At 42.5% G+C, this 16982-nt stretch overlaps 1 protein-coding gene and 1 pseudogene across 5 annotated transcripts in view; one reads left to right on the top strand and one right to left on the bottom strand.

Moving 5' to 3' along the window:
* CLUAP1 (clusterin associated protein 1) overlaps positions 1 to 16982 on the top strand; it is an 81607-nt gene that overhangs the window by 15896 nt on the left and 48729 nt on the right. Inside the window, exon 1 of one of the 5 annotated variants that reach the window (XM_053555332.1) lies at positions 16808 to 16980. The exons of 1 other annotated variant lie outside the window; for it this stretch is intronic. In XM_053555332.1, the coding sequence (XP_053411307.1) occupies positions 16959 to 16980 (22 nt within the window). In that variant the 5' untranslated portion in view covers positions 16808 to 16958. Of the gene's footprint in view, positions 1 to 16807; positions 16981 to 16982 lie in introns of those variants that run through there. 3 more of the 5 variants (XM_053555326.1, XM_053555333.1, XM_053555331.1) reach the window with 3 other exon arrangements.
* LOC128562059 (CCA tRNA nucleotidyltransferase 1, mitochondrial-like) lies at positions 1928 to 16845 on the bottom strand (annotated as a pseudogene).

Raw genomic sequence — 16982 nt, forward strand, 5'->3', positions numbered from 1 at the left:
ACAAAGTAATTAAAAATTAAAAACCAAAAGAGGAGGCTTTGATTCCCTTCTTGTGCACCCTCCAAGCTCTGCCAGCTAGAATGGGCACTGAGTGTGGTCTACCCCAAACTGCCCATCACATCTCATTTAACTCTCACAGCAACCCTACCAAGTATTACTGCCTCCCTTTCTCAAAGTTGAAGAATCTTTATCATTGAAAGGTTAACTAGATTATGGTTAAGGTTGCATAGCTCACATCTTCTCTTTAGGGGAAGCTCTGGAAGCTTGTTCACAGCAGTTCATAACTGCAAAGCAGAGCTAGTGGACTTCTGGTGACCCAATGTGAGCACACAAACCCAGAACTAACCAGCACTGCCCTAAAGCCAGCGCCAACTAGACATCACAGCCAGGAGAGAAGCATGGTAGGGGTCGAGGGACAAGAAACTGAAGTCATGGCCTGTCCTCAAGGACTTTTTTCACCTCCCTCCAGTGATTTACTCTCATGAATTCATTCATTGGGTTCGGAGGAACTGTGCAGTGCCAGATGTAATCATAGACTTGGGGATGTAGTCAAGAATAGGATAGAAAACAGGTCTCTGCTTTCACAGAGCTCACATGTCCAGCTTGTAAACAGAGAAGCAGACAACATAAAACAGGGTAATGTAACACAGAGGGTCATGGTCTGCTTTGGTATAGGTGGTGAGACCTGAATGAAACAAAGGAACCAGCCATACAAAGATCTGAAGAAGCTGGGAAGACCTGCAGTCCAGGCAGAGGGAACTTCAGGTCTCTCTCAAGGCAGGGACAAAAGAAGCCTGATTAAGGGAGGGCCAGGCAGGATGGATGAAAGAAAGGAAGCAAGTAGAGTGGCTGGGGCACAGAGGAGGCCCCACCAAAGAGGTTGAGCTTTATTCTAACTATAATGGGAAGTCACTTGGACAGTTGTTGTTTTTTTTTTGTGGAGACAGAGTCTCACTTTATGGCCCTCTGTTGAGTGCCGTGGCCTCACACAGCTCATAGCAACCTCCAACTCCTGGGTTTAAGCGATTCTCTTGCCTCAGCCTCCCGAGTAGCTGGGACTACAGGTGCCCGCCACAATGCCCGGCTATTTTTTGGTTGCAGTTTGGCCGGGGCCGGGTTTGAACCCCCCACCCTCGGTATATGGGGCCGGCGCCTTACTGACCTGAGCCACAGGCGCCACCCGTCATTGGACAGTTTTATTTAACGCTTTTTATTTGTTTTTAGTCATGGTTACTGAGATATAATTTTAGATATGGTAAAGTTCACCCTAAATTTTGGTGCACTATTTTATGAGTTTTGATAAACACTGTCATGTAACCAACAAAACATCAAGATACAGAATAGTTCCATCATCCCCCCCAAAAACTTTTGTACCCACTTTGTGTCTAACTCCTCCTGATCTGTTTTATGTCTCTATAGTTTTATCTTGTCCAGTTAATCATATAAATGGAATCATACAGTATGTAGCTTTTTGAGTCCAGCTTCTTTTACTTAGCATAATGCGTTAGAGATTCATCACTATTATTGTACATGTATATATCAGAAGTTTGTTCCTTTTTTTATTGCTGAGTGGTTTGTTGTCTAGTTATACCACAGTTTGTTTATCCATTTGCAAGTTGAAGCACACTTGGGTGGTTCTAGATTTTGGTGATTATAAAGAAAGCTGCTATAAATATTTGCGTAAAGGTCTTTTTGTGTGAACATAAGTTTTCATGTTTCTTGGGCAAATACCTAGGAGTGAGATTGATGAGTCATATCTTTAGTGTATAATTTCTCATCTCATTTGACATTCTCATCAATAATGTACAAAAGTCAAGTTGATCAACATCCTTTCCAGCCCTTGGCATTGTCAGGTTTTTTTATTTTAGCCATTTTAATACCTTTGTAGTGATATCTCATTATGATTTAATATGCAGTTCCCTAATGACTAATAATCTTGAGTATCTCTTCTTTTTTTCCCCCAAATTTTCTGGATTTTATTAGCCATGAATTTCTTCTTTATGTAACTTAGAAGTTCGTGTTTTTTCATTCGATAACCACTTTTTTCCACTGTTCTCGCAACTGTTGTAATAGAGCTCCAATTTCTTTTCCTGAAGAAATGCCCACTTTTCTGATGTCATGGCCACTGACAGGAAATGGAGAAGTGGACCACTGCTGCATTTCCTTTAGGAGACGGTGCTCTCCTTGGTACTTCAGTAGTTCACACACACGAGTAGTTGCATCAGGTTCCCTACAATCAATAGTGAAAGTCTTGATAGGGTTTCAATGGTTCAGAATTATCTGTTGCTTTCACTAAATCTTTCCTATTTTTAAATATAAATAAGCCAAGGTTTTTCTCTTCTTTTGAAATCTTCAACCTCAAATCCAATTTTGTTATATCATCCTATACTTTAAATAATGAGGCCAAGAGTCATTTGTTTGGTGAAAATCCTTCAACATTTTTACAGACTTTGTTTAGTTCTTCTAAACTTGCATTAGCAGGTAAAGCTATATAAGGAGCTACATCAAAATCATAAATAAGGTGAATCAAATGATTTACATGGTTACCAATAAGAATTTTTTCAGTTCAGGAAGAAGGGATTTCCTCAAAACTACAACATAGAAGATGGTGGCCGAGTAACAGCTTCCCTGCAACTGGGCACGGTGAGTCTGGGGAGATAAGACTCCAGGTATCTCTGGCTGGTGGGATCTGCCTATAATCATCCCTTTGAGGATACAGGGAGTCAGCAAGAGACTTCTGGACCCCAAGAGGAGGACAAAAACAGTGGAAAACTGGGAAGTAGTTGCGTGTGTTCGATCGACCTAATCCCACTGGCAGCCATAAGTACAAGCAACAGTAAGACTACAAACTGGAAAGGCCTTACCTGTGAACTGTTTCGGTATTTTTGGACTTGGCACTCAGTTGAACTGCCTTGGGGAGAGCTTGAGCAGGAGTGCGGAGAACTCTGGGCATTGTCTAGAGCCCCACACTGAGCCGCTAAGCCCGACGGAGCTAATAGTGTTCGGCTGTGGGCCACAGGGAGCCATTGTGAGAGAACTGCCCTGGCAAGCTCCGCCCTCAGGGTCGCAGAGCAAGGATCTGGCGGGAGCTAGTAACCTAGCTGAGCAGCCTAAAGGTGGGGACTGAGCTGCCTTACAGCCTTAACCCTCATTGGCAGAGTGAGACTGGTTTTGGCACACTTGAGCCTTGTGCTGTTGCCCTGGGTAGAATGCCATGGCATCACAGCTCATAGCAACCTCAAACTCCTGGGCTTGGCACCGCCTGGACCTCCATAAGAGCTGCGCCATGACCCCAGGCTTCTGCATGCCCTGACCAGGAACTGAGGGAGCCTTGCAACCCTGCGTCCTCCCTCCTGTACCCTCCCTGCCTCCACACCAGCCCGCTTGTCTGGCCAAGGACTCTGGTAGCCGCGTGCTCCCCAGAGCACTCCCTGCCTCTGCGCAGAGCCCTTTTCCTGGCCAGAGACTGTAGGAGCCTTGGGCTCTCTGTGCCAAAGTCACTGGGTGCCAGGCACTCCCAGAACTGTGCACACCACCTCCTGCTCTGTTGCTAGATCCGGAGTTGCTTCCACAACCAGAACTCCCTGGCTGGGGCAGCCCCAGAGGAACTACACACGGTCACTCCCTACAAAGATCCAGCAACAATAGAGTGATCCCGCTGGGGTCTAATCTTGGAGAGACACCTCCCCAACTGTGAGGACAGCCAAAGGCAATGGTGAAAAACAATCATGAGGTGAAATCAACAGAAAAAATCTGGCAATATGAATAATCAGAGTAGATCAACTCCCCCAAGGATAAATGGGGCAGACACAGCACAAGATCCCATTCACAAACAAATAGCTGAGATGTCAGAAATCGAATTCAGAATCTGGATAGCAAATAAGATTGAATTAGAATTCCAAGCAGTAACCAAAAAGATATCTTAAGAATTCAACCAATTCAAAGACCAAATGAACAAAGATTTTGACACATTGAGACAAGAAGTTGCAGCCCTCAAAGATCTGAGAAACACAGTAGAATCCCTCAGTAACAGAATGGAGCAAGCAGAAGAAAGGACTTCTGACATTGAAGACAAAGCTTTCAAAAGCTCCCAAACTCTCAAAGAGGAAGAGAAATGGAGGGCAAAAACTGATCACTCTCTCATAGAGCTCTGGGATAATTAGAAGAAAACCAATATTCGTCTTATAGCGATCCCCGAAAGCGATGAAGTGGCTTCACAAGGCTCAGAGTCTCTTCTCCATGAGATTATGAAGGAGAACTTTCCAGACATGCCAAGAGATTCTGAAATTCAGATAGCAGACAGTTTCAGAACTCCAGCACGACTCAACCCAAATAAGACATCCCCCAGACACATCATAATCAATTTCACTAAAGTTAATACGAAGGAGAAAATTCTGAAATCAACCAGATGAAAGAAAACCATCACCTACAAGGGGAAGAATATTAGAATAACTGCAGATCTCTCTGCTGAAACCTTTCAAACTAGAAGAGGATGGTCATTGACTTTTAATCTCCTAAAACAAAATAACTTTCAACCCAGGATCCTGTACCCAGCTAAATTGAGTCTCATTTATGATGGAGAAATTAAATACTTCAATGACATTCACATGTTGAAGAAATCTGCCATAACTAAACCAGCTCTCCAGGATATTCTCAGACCTATACTCCATAAGGACCAGCGTAATCCTCCACCACAAAAGTAAACCCACCCAGAAAATTTTGATCAAATTCCAACCTCCATAGTCTCGAAAGGATAAAAAATGTCCACCGGACTGTCAAAAGGCTTATCAATATTCTCAATGAGTGTGAATGGTTTAAATTGTCCTCTAAAGAGGCACAGGTTGGCTGACTGGATACAAAAACTCAAGCCAGATATCTGCTGCATACAAGAATCGCATCTTACATTAAAAGACAAATATAGACTCAAGATGAAGGGATGATCATCTATCCTCCAGGCAAATGGAAAGCAGAAAAAAGCAGGCATTGCAATCCTATTCGCAGATGCAATAGGCTTTAAACCAACCAAAATAAGGAAGGATAAGGATGGACACTTCATATTTGTTAAAGGTAATAATCAATATGATGAGATTTCAATTATTAATATTTATGCACCCAACCAGAACGCACCTAAATTTATAAGAGGAACTCTAACAGACATGTGCAACTTGATTTCCTCCAGTTCCATAGTAGTTGGAGATTTTAACACCCCTTTAGCAGGCTGGATACAGCCTCCAAACAGAAGCAAAGCAAAGACATTTTAGATTTAAACTTAACCATTCAACATTTGGACTTAACAGACATCTACAGAACACTTCATCCCAACAAAAATGAATACATATTCTTCTCATCAGCCCACAGAACATACTCCAAAATCGACCCCATCCTAGGCCACAAATCTAACCTAAGCAAATTTAAAAAAAATAGAAATTATTCCTTGCATCTTCTTAGACCATCATAGAATAAAAGTTGAACTCAATTACAACAGGACCCTGCATACCCATACAAAAACATGGAAGCTAAACAACCTTATGCTGAAGGATAGATGGGTTATAGATGAGATTAAGAAGGAAATCACCAAATTTCTGGAACAAAACAACAATCAAGACACGAATTACCAGAACCTCTGGGATACTGCAAAGGCAGTCCTCAGAGGGAAATTTATAGCACTGCAAGCCTTCCTCAAGAAAACGGAAAGAGAGGAAGTTAATTAATTAATGGGACATCTCAAGCAACTGGAGAAGGAAGAACACTCCAACCCCAAACTCAGCAGAAGAAAAGAAATAACCAAAATCAGAGAATTAAATGAAATTGAAAACAAAAGAATTATACAACAGATCAATAAATCCAAAAGTTGTTTTTTTGAAAAGATCAATAAAATAGATAAACCTTTGGCCAACATAACCAGGAAAAAAAAGAGTAAAATCTCTAATTTCATCAATCAGAAATGGTAATGATGAAATAACAAAAGACCCCTCAGAAATTCAAAAAATCCTTAACAAATACTACAAGAAATTCTACTCTCAGAAATATGAAAATCTGAAAGATATCGACCAATACCTGGAACGACGCCACCTACAAAGACTTAGCCAGAACAAAGTGAAAATGTTGAACAGGCCTATATCAAGTTCTGAAATAGCATCAACTATACAAAATCTCCCTAAAAAGAAAAGCCCAGGACCAGATGGCTTTACGTCAGAATTCTACCAAAACTTTAAAGAAGAACTAGTACCTATATTACTAAACCTTTTCCAAAATATAGAAAAAGAAGGAATATTACCCAACACATTCTAAGAAGCAAACATCGCCTTGATCCCCAAACCAGGGAAAGACCCAACAAGAAAAGAAAATTATAGACCAATATCACTAATGAATATTGATGGTAAAATATTCAATAAGATCCTAACAAACAGAATCCAACAACACATCAAAAAAATTATACACCACTACCAAGTGGGATTTATCCCAGGGTCTCAAGGCTGGTTCAATATACGTAAATCTATAAATGTAATTCAGCACAAAAACAAACTAAAAAATAAGGACCATATGATTCTTTCCATTGATGCAAAAAAAGCTTTTGATAATATCCAGCATCCCTTCATGATCAGAACACTTAAGAAAATTGGTATAGAAGGGACATTTCTTAAACTAATAGAGGCCATCTACAGCAAACCCACAGCCAATATCATATTGAATGGAGTTAAATTGAAATCATTTCCACTTAGATCAGGAACCAGGCAAGGTTGCCCGTTGTCTCCATTGCTCTTTAACATTGTAATGGAAGTTTTAGCCATTGCAATTAGGGAAGAAAAGGCAATCAAGGGTATCCACATAGGGTCAGAAGAGATCAAACTTTCACTCTTCACAGATGATATGATCCGTGGAAAACACTAGGGATTCTACTACAAAACTATTAGAAGTGATCAAGGAATACAGCAATGTCTCAGGCTACAAAATCAATACCCATAAATCTGTAGCCTTCATATATATACCAACAATAACCAAGCCGAAAACACAGTCAAGGACTCTATTCCTTTCACAGTAGTGCCAAAGAAGATGAAATATTTGGGAGAATACCTAACAAAGGACGTGAAAGATCTCTACAAAGAGAACTATAAACTTTAAGAAAAGAAATAGCTGAAGATGTTAACAAATGGGAAAACATACCATGCTCATGGCTGGGAAGAATCAACATTGTTAAAATGTCTATACTACCCAAAGCAATATATAATTTTAATGCAATTCCTATTTGCCCCAGCCCGTGGGGAATTCAATGGGGACCTGGGAAACAAAGGGGTCAGTCGAATGAGGGGACAAGAGACACGAAAGAATGAGAGCAAGTCAAGAGTCTGATCAAGCTCCGAAGAGTTTATTTTTCAGCTGGACTTATAAGCACACAAACGAGGAAGTAACTAAGGGCTGTTCCTAACAGGGCGGGGAGGGGGCTAGTTTCTGGAAAATTACTAGGAGAAAGACCCTAAGGCGGGGGGTGCATTTTTGAGGAGATACGCAAGGGGAAAGTACTGTTGCTGTTTATGGTTGAATTCCTGAGAACAGTTTGCCTGTAAAATCAAGATAGCAAGGGGTATTCTTGTGAGATGTTTTGGCTCCCGGCATCTCCTCCCTTTTAGTTTTTTAAATTGTTGGGGTCTGTCAGTTGTCGGCGTAGAAGAGAGGGCATTAACCTTTTGGGGGGAAGTATTGACCTGATTCCTCCCGCGGGCATAATGACCGCATGATAAGTTTGAGCGTCTTTTGGGGAGGAGAGGAGAAATTTTTACGACGCTAACCTCTATGCAAATCAGGTTTGCTTCCAAGGGACTCAGACAGGCTGTTTATGCCTTCCCTCTGCAGTGTCTTTATTGCACCCCGTAAAAAGGTACCCAGGTTGTACTCACACATGATGGTGAGTCAACATGCATAGCTCTGAGTGCTTACGCGGTTCCCGGAGGAATATCTTCGTTGTTAGGTTCGGCAAGGCCCCGGTCTGCAAGGTCGAGTCTATGATAATGGACTTGAATGGGTTTTGATGCCAGGGAGTCAATCTGTGATTTGATAAAATTCATGATTTTATTAAGAATAATGGGTCCAAGGGTGATTATTAATAGCAAGAATAAGGGGACCTGCAAGGGGCATGAGTAAGGAGTGCATGGAGGATTTCCATCACTGGTTTGCCTCAGAAGAAAATTTTTGTTTTTGTAAATCTAAGTTAAGCTTATGAAGTTTGTCAATCTGTGTTTTCATCGGTCGAGTTTTCAGTTAAATAAAAGCGCCAAGCGAAGGGCTTGGTAACTGCTGGAACAGGTTGGCCCAGTGCCGGAAGGCAGAAGATCAGGAGATAAGGCAGCATCATGGATGGAAATCCGTGGTTCTGGAAGGGAAAGGAGAAAGATAATCTCAGGGAGGTTTTTCTCCCTGGATTTTAGAATTGTTATCAATTTGTTTTACTAATCTTTCAGGCAGCCATCTGGCTGCATTTTCTTTCATATTTGGACTGCACATAATTAGTCTTAGTTGGGCCAGGATGTCTCTGCCCCAGAGATTGACTGGGAGGCCAGGCACAACATAAGGTTGGACAGTACCAGTGTTGCCTTCCTCGTCTGTCCATTTGAGGATTTCAGCACTCTGTTGGGGGTTGGAGGTTTGGCCAATACCCCGGAGATGGGTTAGGGAAGTAGTGAGGGGCCAGGAAGGGGGCCAGTATTTACTGGCGATTACTGTGGCGTCTGCCCCAGTGTCAAGTAATCCTTCAAAAGTTTTGCCGTTTAATTGTAGCTTAAGGAGGGGTTTTTCTTGTGTGATTTGTCTGACCCAATAACCGTCAGAGGAACCGAGGTTATGAGTACCCCGGGTTTTTAGAGAATAAGGATGTTTGGAGGGGAAGAGCTGAGCTATTCTTTGGCCTGGGTGAATGGTTATAGGGCCGAGGGAGGCAGAAGCAAATATTTTAATTTCTCCGGCGTAATCATTATCAATGATGCGGGGGGAATAGTGAGGCCTTGCAGGGTGGTACTGGCATGGCCAAGAAGAAGTCCGAAAGTGTTGGGGGGCAAGGGGCCATAAACCCCAGTAGGGAGGATTTGGATGCCCATTTCAGGTGTTAGTATTGCGCTGGTGGAGGAACAGAGGTCCAGTCCTGCACTGCCGGCAGTTGCTTGGGAGAGGGAGAGGAGGCTTGGACTTGAGGGGGCGGGTTTTGGGGGACAAACCTGATAGTCCCAGATTTAGAGTTTTTATTTTGGAAGGTTTGTTAAATATCAAAGGCCTAAAACATTTGTTTAAAGAAAATTACCAGCCAAAAGATTTTAAAGGAAATACATAGTCAACTGGATCACATGTAAATTCTTTCACAAAGTCTCTTTTATGAACTTCATTTAACCTGCACAGACCATCTATAAACATTCTAAACTTTCTTTAACTTTTGCCCTGCCTTTCACTTTCTTACACAACCATTCTGTTTCAGGACAAAATTTGTCATACAAGATTCTTTCTTTACACAATGCCATTCTCCTGTCTAATTTCTCTTACTCTTAAAAACTCACTTTCCACAAAACAGGATCCCAGTTTACCATGAAGTCACCCATTCACTCAGCCTAACTGATAACTACAAGGTTTAAAAGGTAAGAATCTTACCCTAAGACAAAGATTCAGTTTCCCCAACAATTTAAACAACTAAATTATTACATTTTACAAATGAGAGGCATTTATGAGATTAAAGATCTTGAAAAAGTAATACTTTGTTTTGTATGGAATCAGATAAAACCTTGAATAGCCAAAACATTACTCAGCAATAAAAACACAGCAGGAGGAATCACACTACCAGACCTGAGACTGTACTATAAATCGATAGTGATCAAAACAGCACAGTACTAGCACAAAAACAGAGAAGTAGATGTCTGGAACAGAATAGAGAACCAAGAGATGAATCCAGCTACTTACCGTTATTTGATCTTTGACAAGCCAATTAAAAACATTCAGTGGGGAAAAGATTCCCTATTTAACAAATGGTGCTGGGTGAACTGGCTGGCAACCTGTAGAAGATTGAAACTGGACCCAAACCTTTCACCATTAACTAAGATAGACTCTCACTGGGTAAAAGATTTAAACTTAAGACATGAAACTATAAAATACTTGAAGAAAGTGCAGGGAAATCTCTTGAAGGAATCGGCCTGGGTGAATATTTTATGAGGAGGACTCCCTAGGCAATTGAAGCAGTATTAAAAATATACTACTGGGACCTGATCAAACTAAAAAGCTTCTGCATAGCCAAGAACATAGTAAGTAAAGCAAGCAGACAGCCCTCAGAATGGGAGAAAATATTTGCAGGTTATACCTCCGATGAAGGTCTAATAACCAGAATCCACAGAGAACTCAAACGTATTAGCAAGAAAAGAACATGTGATCCCATCTCAGGGTCGGCAAGGGACTTGAAGAGAAACTGCTCTAAAGAAGACAGACGCACGATCTACAAACACAGGAAGAAAAGCTCATTATCCTTAATCATCAGAGAAATGCAAATCAAAACTACTTTGAGATATCACCTAACCCCAGTAAGAGTAGCCTACATAACAAAATCCCAAAACCAGAGATGTTGGCATGGATGTGGAGAAAAGGGCACACTTCTACACTGCTGGTGGGAATGCACACTAATATGTTCCTTCTGGAAGGATGTTTGGAGAATACTTAGAGACCTAAAAATAGACCTGCCATTCGATCCTATAATTCCTTTACTAGGGTTATACCCAGAAGATCAAAAATCACAATATAACAAAGACATCTGTACCAGAATGTTTATTGTAGCCCAATTCATAATTGCTAAGTCATGGAAGAAGCCCAAGTGCCCATTGACCCAAGAATGGACTAGCAAATACTAGGTATACCATGGAATATTATACAGCCTTAAAGAAAGATGGAGACTTTACCTCTTTCATGTTTACACGGATGGAGTTGCAACATATTCTTCTTAGTAAAGTATCCAGGAATGGAAGAAAAATTATCCAATGTACTCAGCCCTAGCTTTCACATGAAGGCTATATAACCCAACTATAGCACAAGAGGAAAGGGCTAAGGAAGTGGAAGGGAGAGGGGCGGTTAGGGTGAAGGGAGGGTAATGGGTGGAGCCACACTATGGTACATCTTAGAATGGGTACAGGCGAAACTTACTAAAGGCAGAATACAAATGTCTACATACAAGAAAGTGCCATGAAGGCTACGTTGAACAGTTTGATGAGAATATTTCAGATTGTATATGAAACCAGCACATTGTACCCCTTGATTGCACTAATGTACACAGCTATGATTTAACAATAAAAATAAATAAATAAATAAATAAATAAATAAATAAATAAAAGAATTTTTTTCAGTTCAACCCAAATCCTCTCTCCTGATACTCCAGCCAGGCCTTTTGCATTTTCTGCAGTTGCTTCCAAAGTATCAGGATCATGGTCACCAGGTTTGTCTACAGTTGTCCCATAAAAACTAAAATATCTTAAAATTCTTAGATAATCTTGTATTCTGTTTAGCACATCCAACAAATCTCTTTCCTATTTTTTAAATCTGCATAACCATTAAAATAGTCAAATAAGGTGCCATCAAAACCTAAAAACAGTGAATCTATAGTGAGATCTCTGCGTTCAGCTTCTTTCTGCCAGTCAGCTGTGAATTCTACCTCAGCATGTCTTCCATCAGTGAGGACATCAATCCATAGTATTGTAATTTCATAATTTTCTTCATGAAGCCTGGCAGTAATTGTTCTGTGCTGTTCTCCTTTTTTTTTTTTTTTTCTTTTTTTGTAGAGACAGAGTCTGACTTTGTGGCCCTTGGTAGAGTGCCGTGGCCTCACACAGCTCACAGCAACCTCCAACTCCTGGGCTTAAGCGATTCTCTTGCCTCAGCCTCCAGAGTAGCTGGGACTACAGGCGCCCGCCACAACGCCCGGCTATTTTTTGGTTGCAGTTTGGCCGGGGCCGGGTTTGAACCCGCCACCCTAGGTATATGGGGCCGGTGCCCTACCGACTGAGCCACAGGCGCCGCCCCTGCTGTTCTCCTTTGTTGTTTATCATCTGAATCCCAGCCGACTGAAACATCTCCTTCCTCTGAGCCGGGGTAGCAGTGGTGGCAAAATCCACATCCTGAGGTTTCACTCCATTTAATAAATCCCTCACTGCACCTCCTGCTATTCTTTATTCATGGTTCTTTTTGACAAATAATTCCCACTGGCCGTCGCCGCCATGCCAATCTTGAGCATCTTTTCATTTGCTTATTTTTAGCCATCCATTTATCTTCTTTTGTGAAGTATCTTAAATTTTGGGGGATTGGATTGTTTATCTTCTAATTATCAAGTATTGAGAGTGTTACCAAACCAAAGTTGGGTTCACTCACATGGCACAGCAAAGCCACTTACCCCGAGATTTATAGCAAGAAAAAAAGACGATTGCTTGGTGCCAAGTAAGGAAAATAGGCAGCTACTGCCTAAGATTCAAACTTCGCATGACTGACAAGCAAGGGTTGTTTTTTATTTTCAGAAAATGTTTTTCTTTTTAGAGATGGGGCCTCACCCTGTCACCCAGGGTGGAATGCAGTGGTGTGATCATAGCTCACTGCAACCTCAAATTCCTGGCCCAAATGATCCTCCCACCTTCGCCTCCTGAGTAGCTGGAACTACAGGAATGCACCAGCATGTCCAGCTAATTAAAATTTTTTTTGCACAAACAGGCTGTCACTGTGTTGCCCAGGTTGGTCTTGAACTCCTGACCTCCAGCATACCTCTCATATTGCTGGAATTACAGGTGTTGAGACACTGATCCTGACCACAAGCAAAGGTTTTTTTTCAGGAAAGCAGTAGTTGGTGAAAGGTGGCTGTGCTAACAATCTACCTAACAAAGGAAAATGAACTATCAAAACTAAAGCAATATAAATTCACAGCACAGAATTGCCCCTCTGAAGAGAAAACTCACAACTATCCCCTTTGTTCTATTTCATTAAAACACCTCTGGCCTAAATCATTGTCTCTGAGAGTTCTTTCTCGGCCGTGAAGAGCCCTAAGCAGACGGAAGGAGTGTGACTCTCCCCTCCAACTCTGCCTCAGTTCTCGCCAGCACCAGATTCCAAGAACTCAGAAAAGCCAGAAAGAACACCTGCAACCACTTTGTAGCTGGACCAAGGAGTTCGTCTGCCTGTCACCCAAGGCAATCAACAGAGAATCAGATGGGAGATCAATAACTTCACTTTATTTACGGAAAAGGCAGTAACTCCAAAGAGCAGTGATGATATCTCCACAAAGAATTGCTCTGCTCTCCTGTTTCCCTTTGTTACTTTTATACTCTCACAGTAAAAGCAGCACCAGCAATGTTAATAATCATCATAGTATACATTAAACAGATTTGCCCTCATAGGTTACAAGGTTACAAGACACCTATCTTAAACTGGTTATATCTTCAAAGCATTCCTACTCTAGACTAAATCCATAGTCACTACTAAGTGCACAAAATGCACTGGGTCCTTGACCAGCACTATGGTCATTGAAGCATCTGGTCTCTTAGCTTAAAACAGAAGGCCTTGCAAGTGAATAAACAACTCCAGAGGGCCACACACAGGTTCATCAGTCCTGCCAGGGCCTGTCCAGCAGCAGCCTGCGTTATTTAGGATAACAATGGTCCCATCAGCTTCATCTTTTTTTTGTTATCAGTTGGCTAAAGCAAAGGGGAAAAAAGCCATTTTTACACTTTAAAACACCAGCTGCTTTTCTTCAACTTCCCGGTGCTTTCTCCTTTACTTTTTGCCGTGGTCACTCACTCTCTTTCTGTTTCTTTACCTTCTGTCCTTCCTTTCCTTCCCTCTTTCTCTCAAAAATAAGTAAATGTTGTACTTCTATCCTAATCACCGTCTGAGAATTCATTCTCCAACCTGCTGTGAGTACCTAGTGATTTTCTGCCCTAATAGTAGGCAAAATTATAAATCAATACATGGAGGTTATACATTGGTTTGGCGAAAAAGGCAGGTTATCTTGAAGGAGAGGGGCTTTCAGGCCATAGGTGGATTGAGAGATTCTTTTATTCTTGTGGGTGTAACTCTATTCAGGGCCCTCAAGAAGTTTACAACCAAAAAAGAGTCAGAGTTCAGTCCTCAATTCCCACTTCTCTGAGGTCTATGGGATAATGGGCAGTATTTTCCATTTGGTGGAGTTTCTGAAAAACAACTCAAGAACGTATGCTAAGATGTCATCTTTCGGTTTCTATAGGGAACCCAAACACCCTGCGACTCTGGCTTGCTTGTTACCCTCTTCTTTTTTATCAGGTTGTTCACTTACTTTTCAAGGCTGGATAGGTGCCTAGAATTTCCCTTGAAGGAAGATTCTTTATTTCCTTGGTTTGGGAGTCCCAGTTGGCCCCCAAGAGAGGAGTCCTTGCTCCATCTCAAGAGTTCTTTATATATTCTAAACACGTCTCTTTTTTTTGTTTGTTTTTGTTTTTTTGAGACAGAATCTCTGATGCCCAGACTAGAGTGCTATGGTGTCAACATAGTTCATAGCAACCTCAAATTCCTGGGGTCAAGTGATCATCCTGCCTTAACCTCCCAAGTAACTGGTATAATAGGTGCCAGCCACAACACCCAGCTAATTTTTTTCTACTGTTAATAGAGATGGGGTTTCACTCTTGCTCAGGCTGGTCTGAAAGTTCTGAGCTCAAGCAATCCCCTGCCTCAGCCTCCTAGAGTGCTGGGATTACAGGTGTGAGCTACCACACCCCACCTCTTTTTGTTTTCTTAATAATGTGGTAAAATAAAATTTATGGGAAGAAGGCCATTATTTTGAAATGAGAATGAGCTTCTGCATCAGGCACCAACAGACAAGACCAAACCAGAATGGAGTAGCTAGGGCTAGATACCTCATAATCAAACTGGCCAATCTGCCAAAACCCAGGAGATTCACAACAACAAATGCCTCAGGAAGTCTCCTCTGCCTTAACCCATACATGATCAGGAAGTCCCCTCTGCCTTAAGTCATACAAGGAAAGTATGGGTTGCTTTTGTACCATGCTGGTTCCTTGTTCCTGACGAAGCTACTTTACAAAAACCCAATGTTCACCCATGCCCTACAGATGCTGTCCCATTCCTGAGCCCCTAATAAATGCTAATTCAATCATTACATTCAATTTGTTGAAATTTTGCTTTTTAACAGTTTCTTTTTAAGTGCAGAAATTTTCTATTTTGATGAAGTCCAGTGCATCCCAAAATAATTTATTTTAGGCATTGTGCTTCTGGCATACCTAAGAATTCTTGCCTCACCCTGTCACAAAGCTTTTCCAGCAAATTTCCTTTTAGAAAATTTATAGTTTAAAATTTTACATTTAGGTTTGTGACCCTTTTTCAATTGATTTTTGTATATAGTGCTAGGTCAGAGCAGAGGATTTTACATAAGGATTTCTCCACGGACTTTAAGTTCCATGTATGCATCTAATACTTTTCCATACCACCAAGGAACAGAGGGCATCTGGTGGCTCCTTCTTCTCTGTGAAACAACCTATATAAAAACAATGTAAGGCCAAAAGGCAGAAATGATAAAAGACTGATTTCTATAGAAATTTTTAATATAGCTAAAAGTTAGCCAGTTATTGTTCCCTAACTTCCCTATTGCTGAACTGCATACCGCTTAAGAGTCACATATCCTTGACAGACGGAAGATTTGTGACTTCCCCTAAACACTTCTGTAGATGACATCACTATTGTAAAACGTAAGCGTAATCCTGGTCTTTGAAACACATTCCAGATTGTGCACTGAGGGAAGAGGGAAACCAACTGACGTCAACGAAATGGTCCTCCAACAAGTGCTGCTATCCCTACCGAGGAACTCCCGTTTTCCAAGAAGACAATTTCTGCTTCCTAACCCTTTGAGTTCATCTCCAGCCAACCAGCAGACTCAATTCCCTAGCTCTTTATCCTCCGAATTACCTTTAAAAGTCTTAGCCTTTAAATTCTCCTGGAGATGGACTGGAGAAATTACTTCTGTCTCCTGCCTGGCGCCTTGTGTATTAAACCCTTTCTCCGCTGCAACTCCTTTCTCAATACGTGTATGCCGGCCTTTATGTGTGTAGTCAGCAAGGTAACATTTGCCCATTTTGCCAGTCTCGGCTCATTTCACAGCTCCCCACTCCTCGCAGCCGTTCTCTGTCTCCTCCTTTCCCTTTTCCCGGGGGTAACTCTCCAGAGAGAGCTCCCAGTTAGGCCTCGGGCTGGGTGTGGTCCTCCGCCATGTTGCTCCTCCCTCAGCCAGAGGCAGGAACTCCCCCCCGCACGGAAAAGGCCGCGGGGGTAGGGCAGGCTCCTGCGCACTAGGCTCGGGCCTGACTTCCGGCTAGTCTCGGGGTCTGAGCCGTCTGCGCATGCGCGGAATGTCGCTCAGCTCTCCTACCTTCCTGCTAGGCTGGGTCTCCACTTCACAGCCTGAGTCTAGTCCCCCACACACCACGGGCATTTCTCCAGACCTCTGGATGCCGGTCGCTGAGCCAGACATTGTACAGATGCCAGAGAGGAAGCCTGCCGCGCACAGGCCGAGGTCCCGGCTTGGTCAGATTATAGTACATTCTTTAGAGAACTGAGGAGGAAATGAGCAGTTTGTTAAGTGCTTAGCACAGTGTCGAACACATAGCGGGTACATGCTCTGAGCATGTCACCTGGTAGCAAAGGCTTGCTAAGTGTGAAAAGAGGGATTCGAAGGATCCAGGGCTCACAGCCCCCTGCGGAGGTCGGCAGCGCCACGCCCGCTTCCCTCGGCGTCTCCGGTGTACAGTCTGCTGCGCGCCCCTTCTCGTGCGCCTGCGCACGCTGTGGCTGCTTCAGTGCTCCACTCATTTGGCCCCAATCGCGGGCTGTCCAGGCCTTCCTTGGTTGCCATAGAGACCGATGAGCTCTGGATCCCGGAGCGCTGAGGGGCAAGCGGCTGTGACCCGTGGCTGCTGGGAACCATGTCTTTCCGCGACCTCCGCAGT

Source organism: Nycticebus coucang, chromosome 12 (assembly GCF_027406575.1).
Source record: "Nycticebus coucang isolate mNycCou1 chromosome 12, mNycCou1.pri, whole genome shotgun sequence".
NCBI classification, from domain to species: Eukaryota; Metazoa; Chordata; class Mammalia; order Primates; family Lorisidae; genus Nycticebus; species Nycticebus coucang.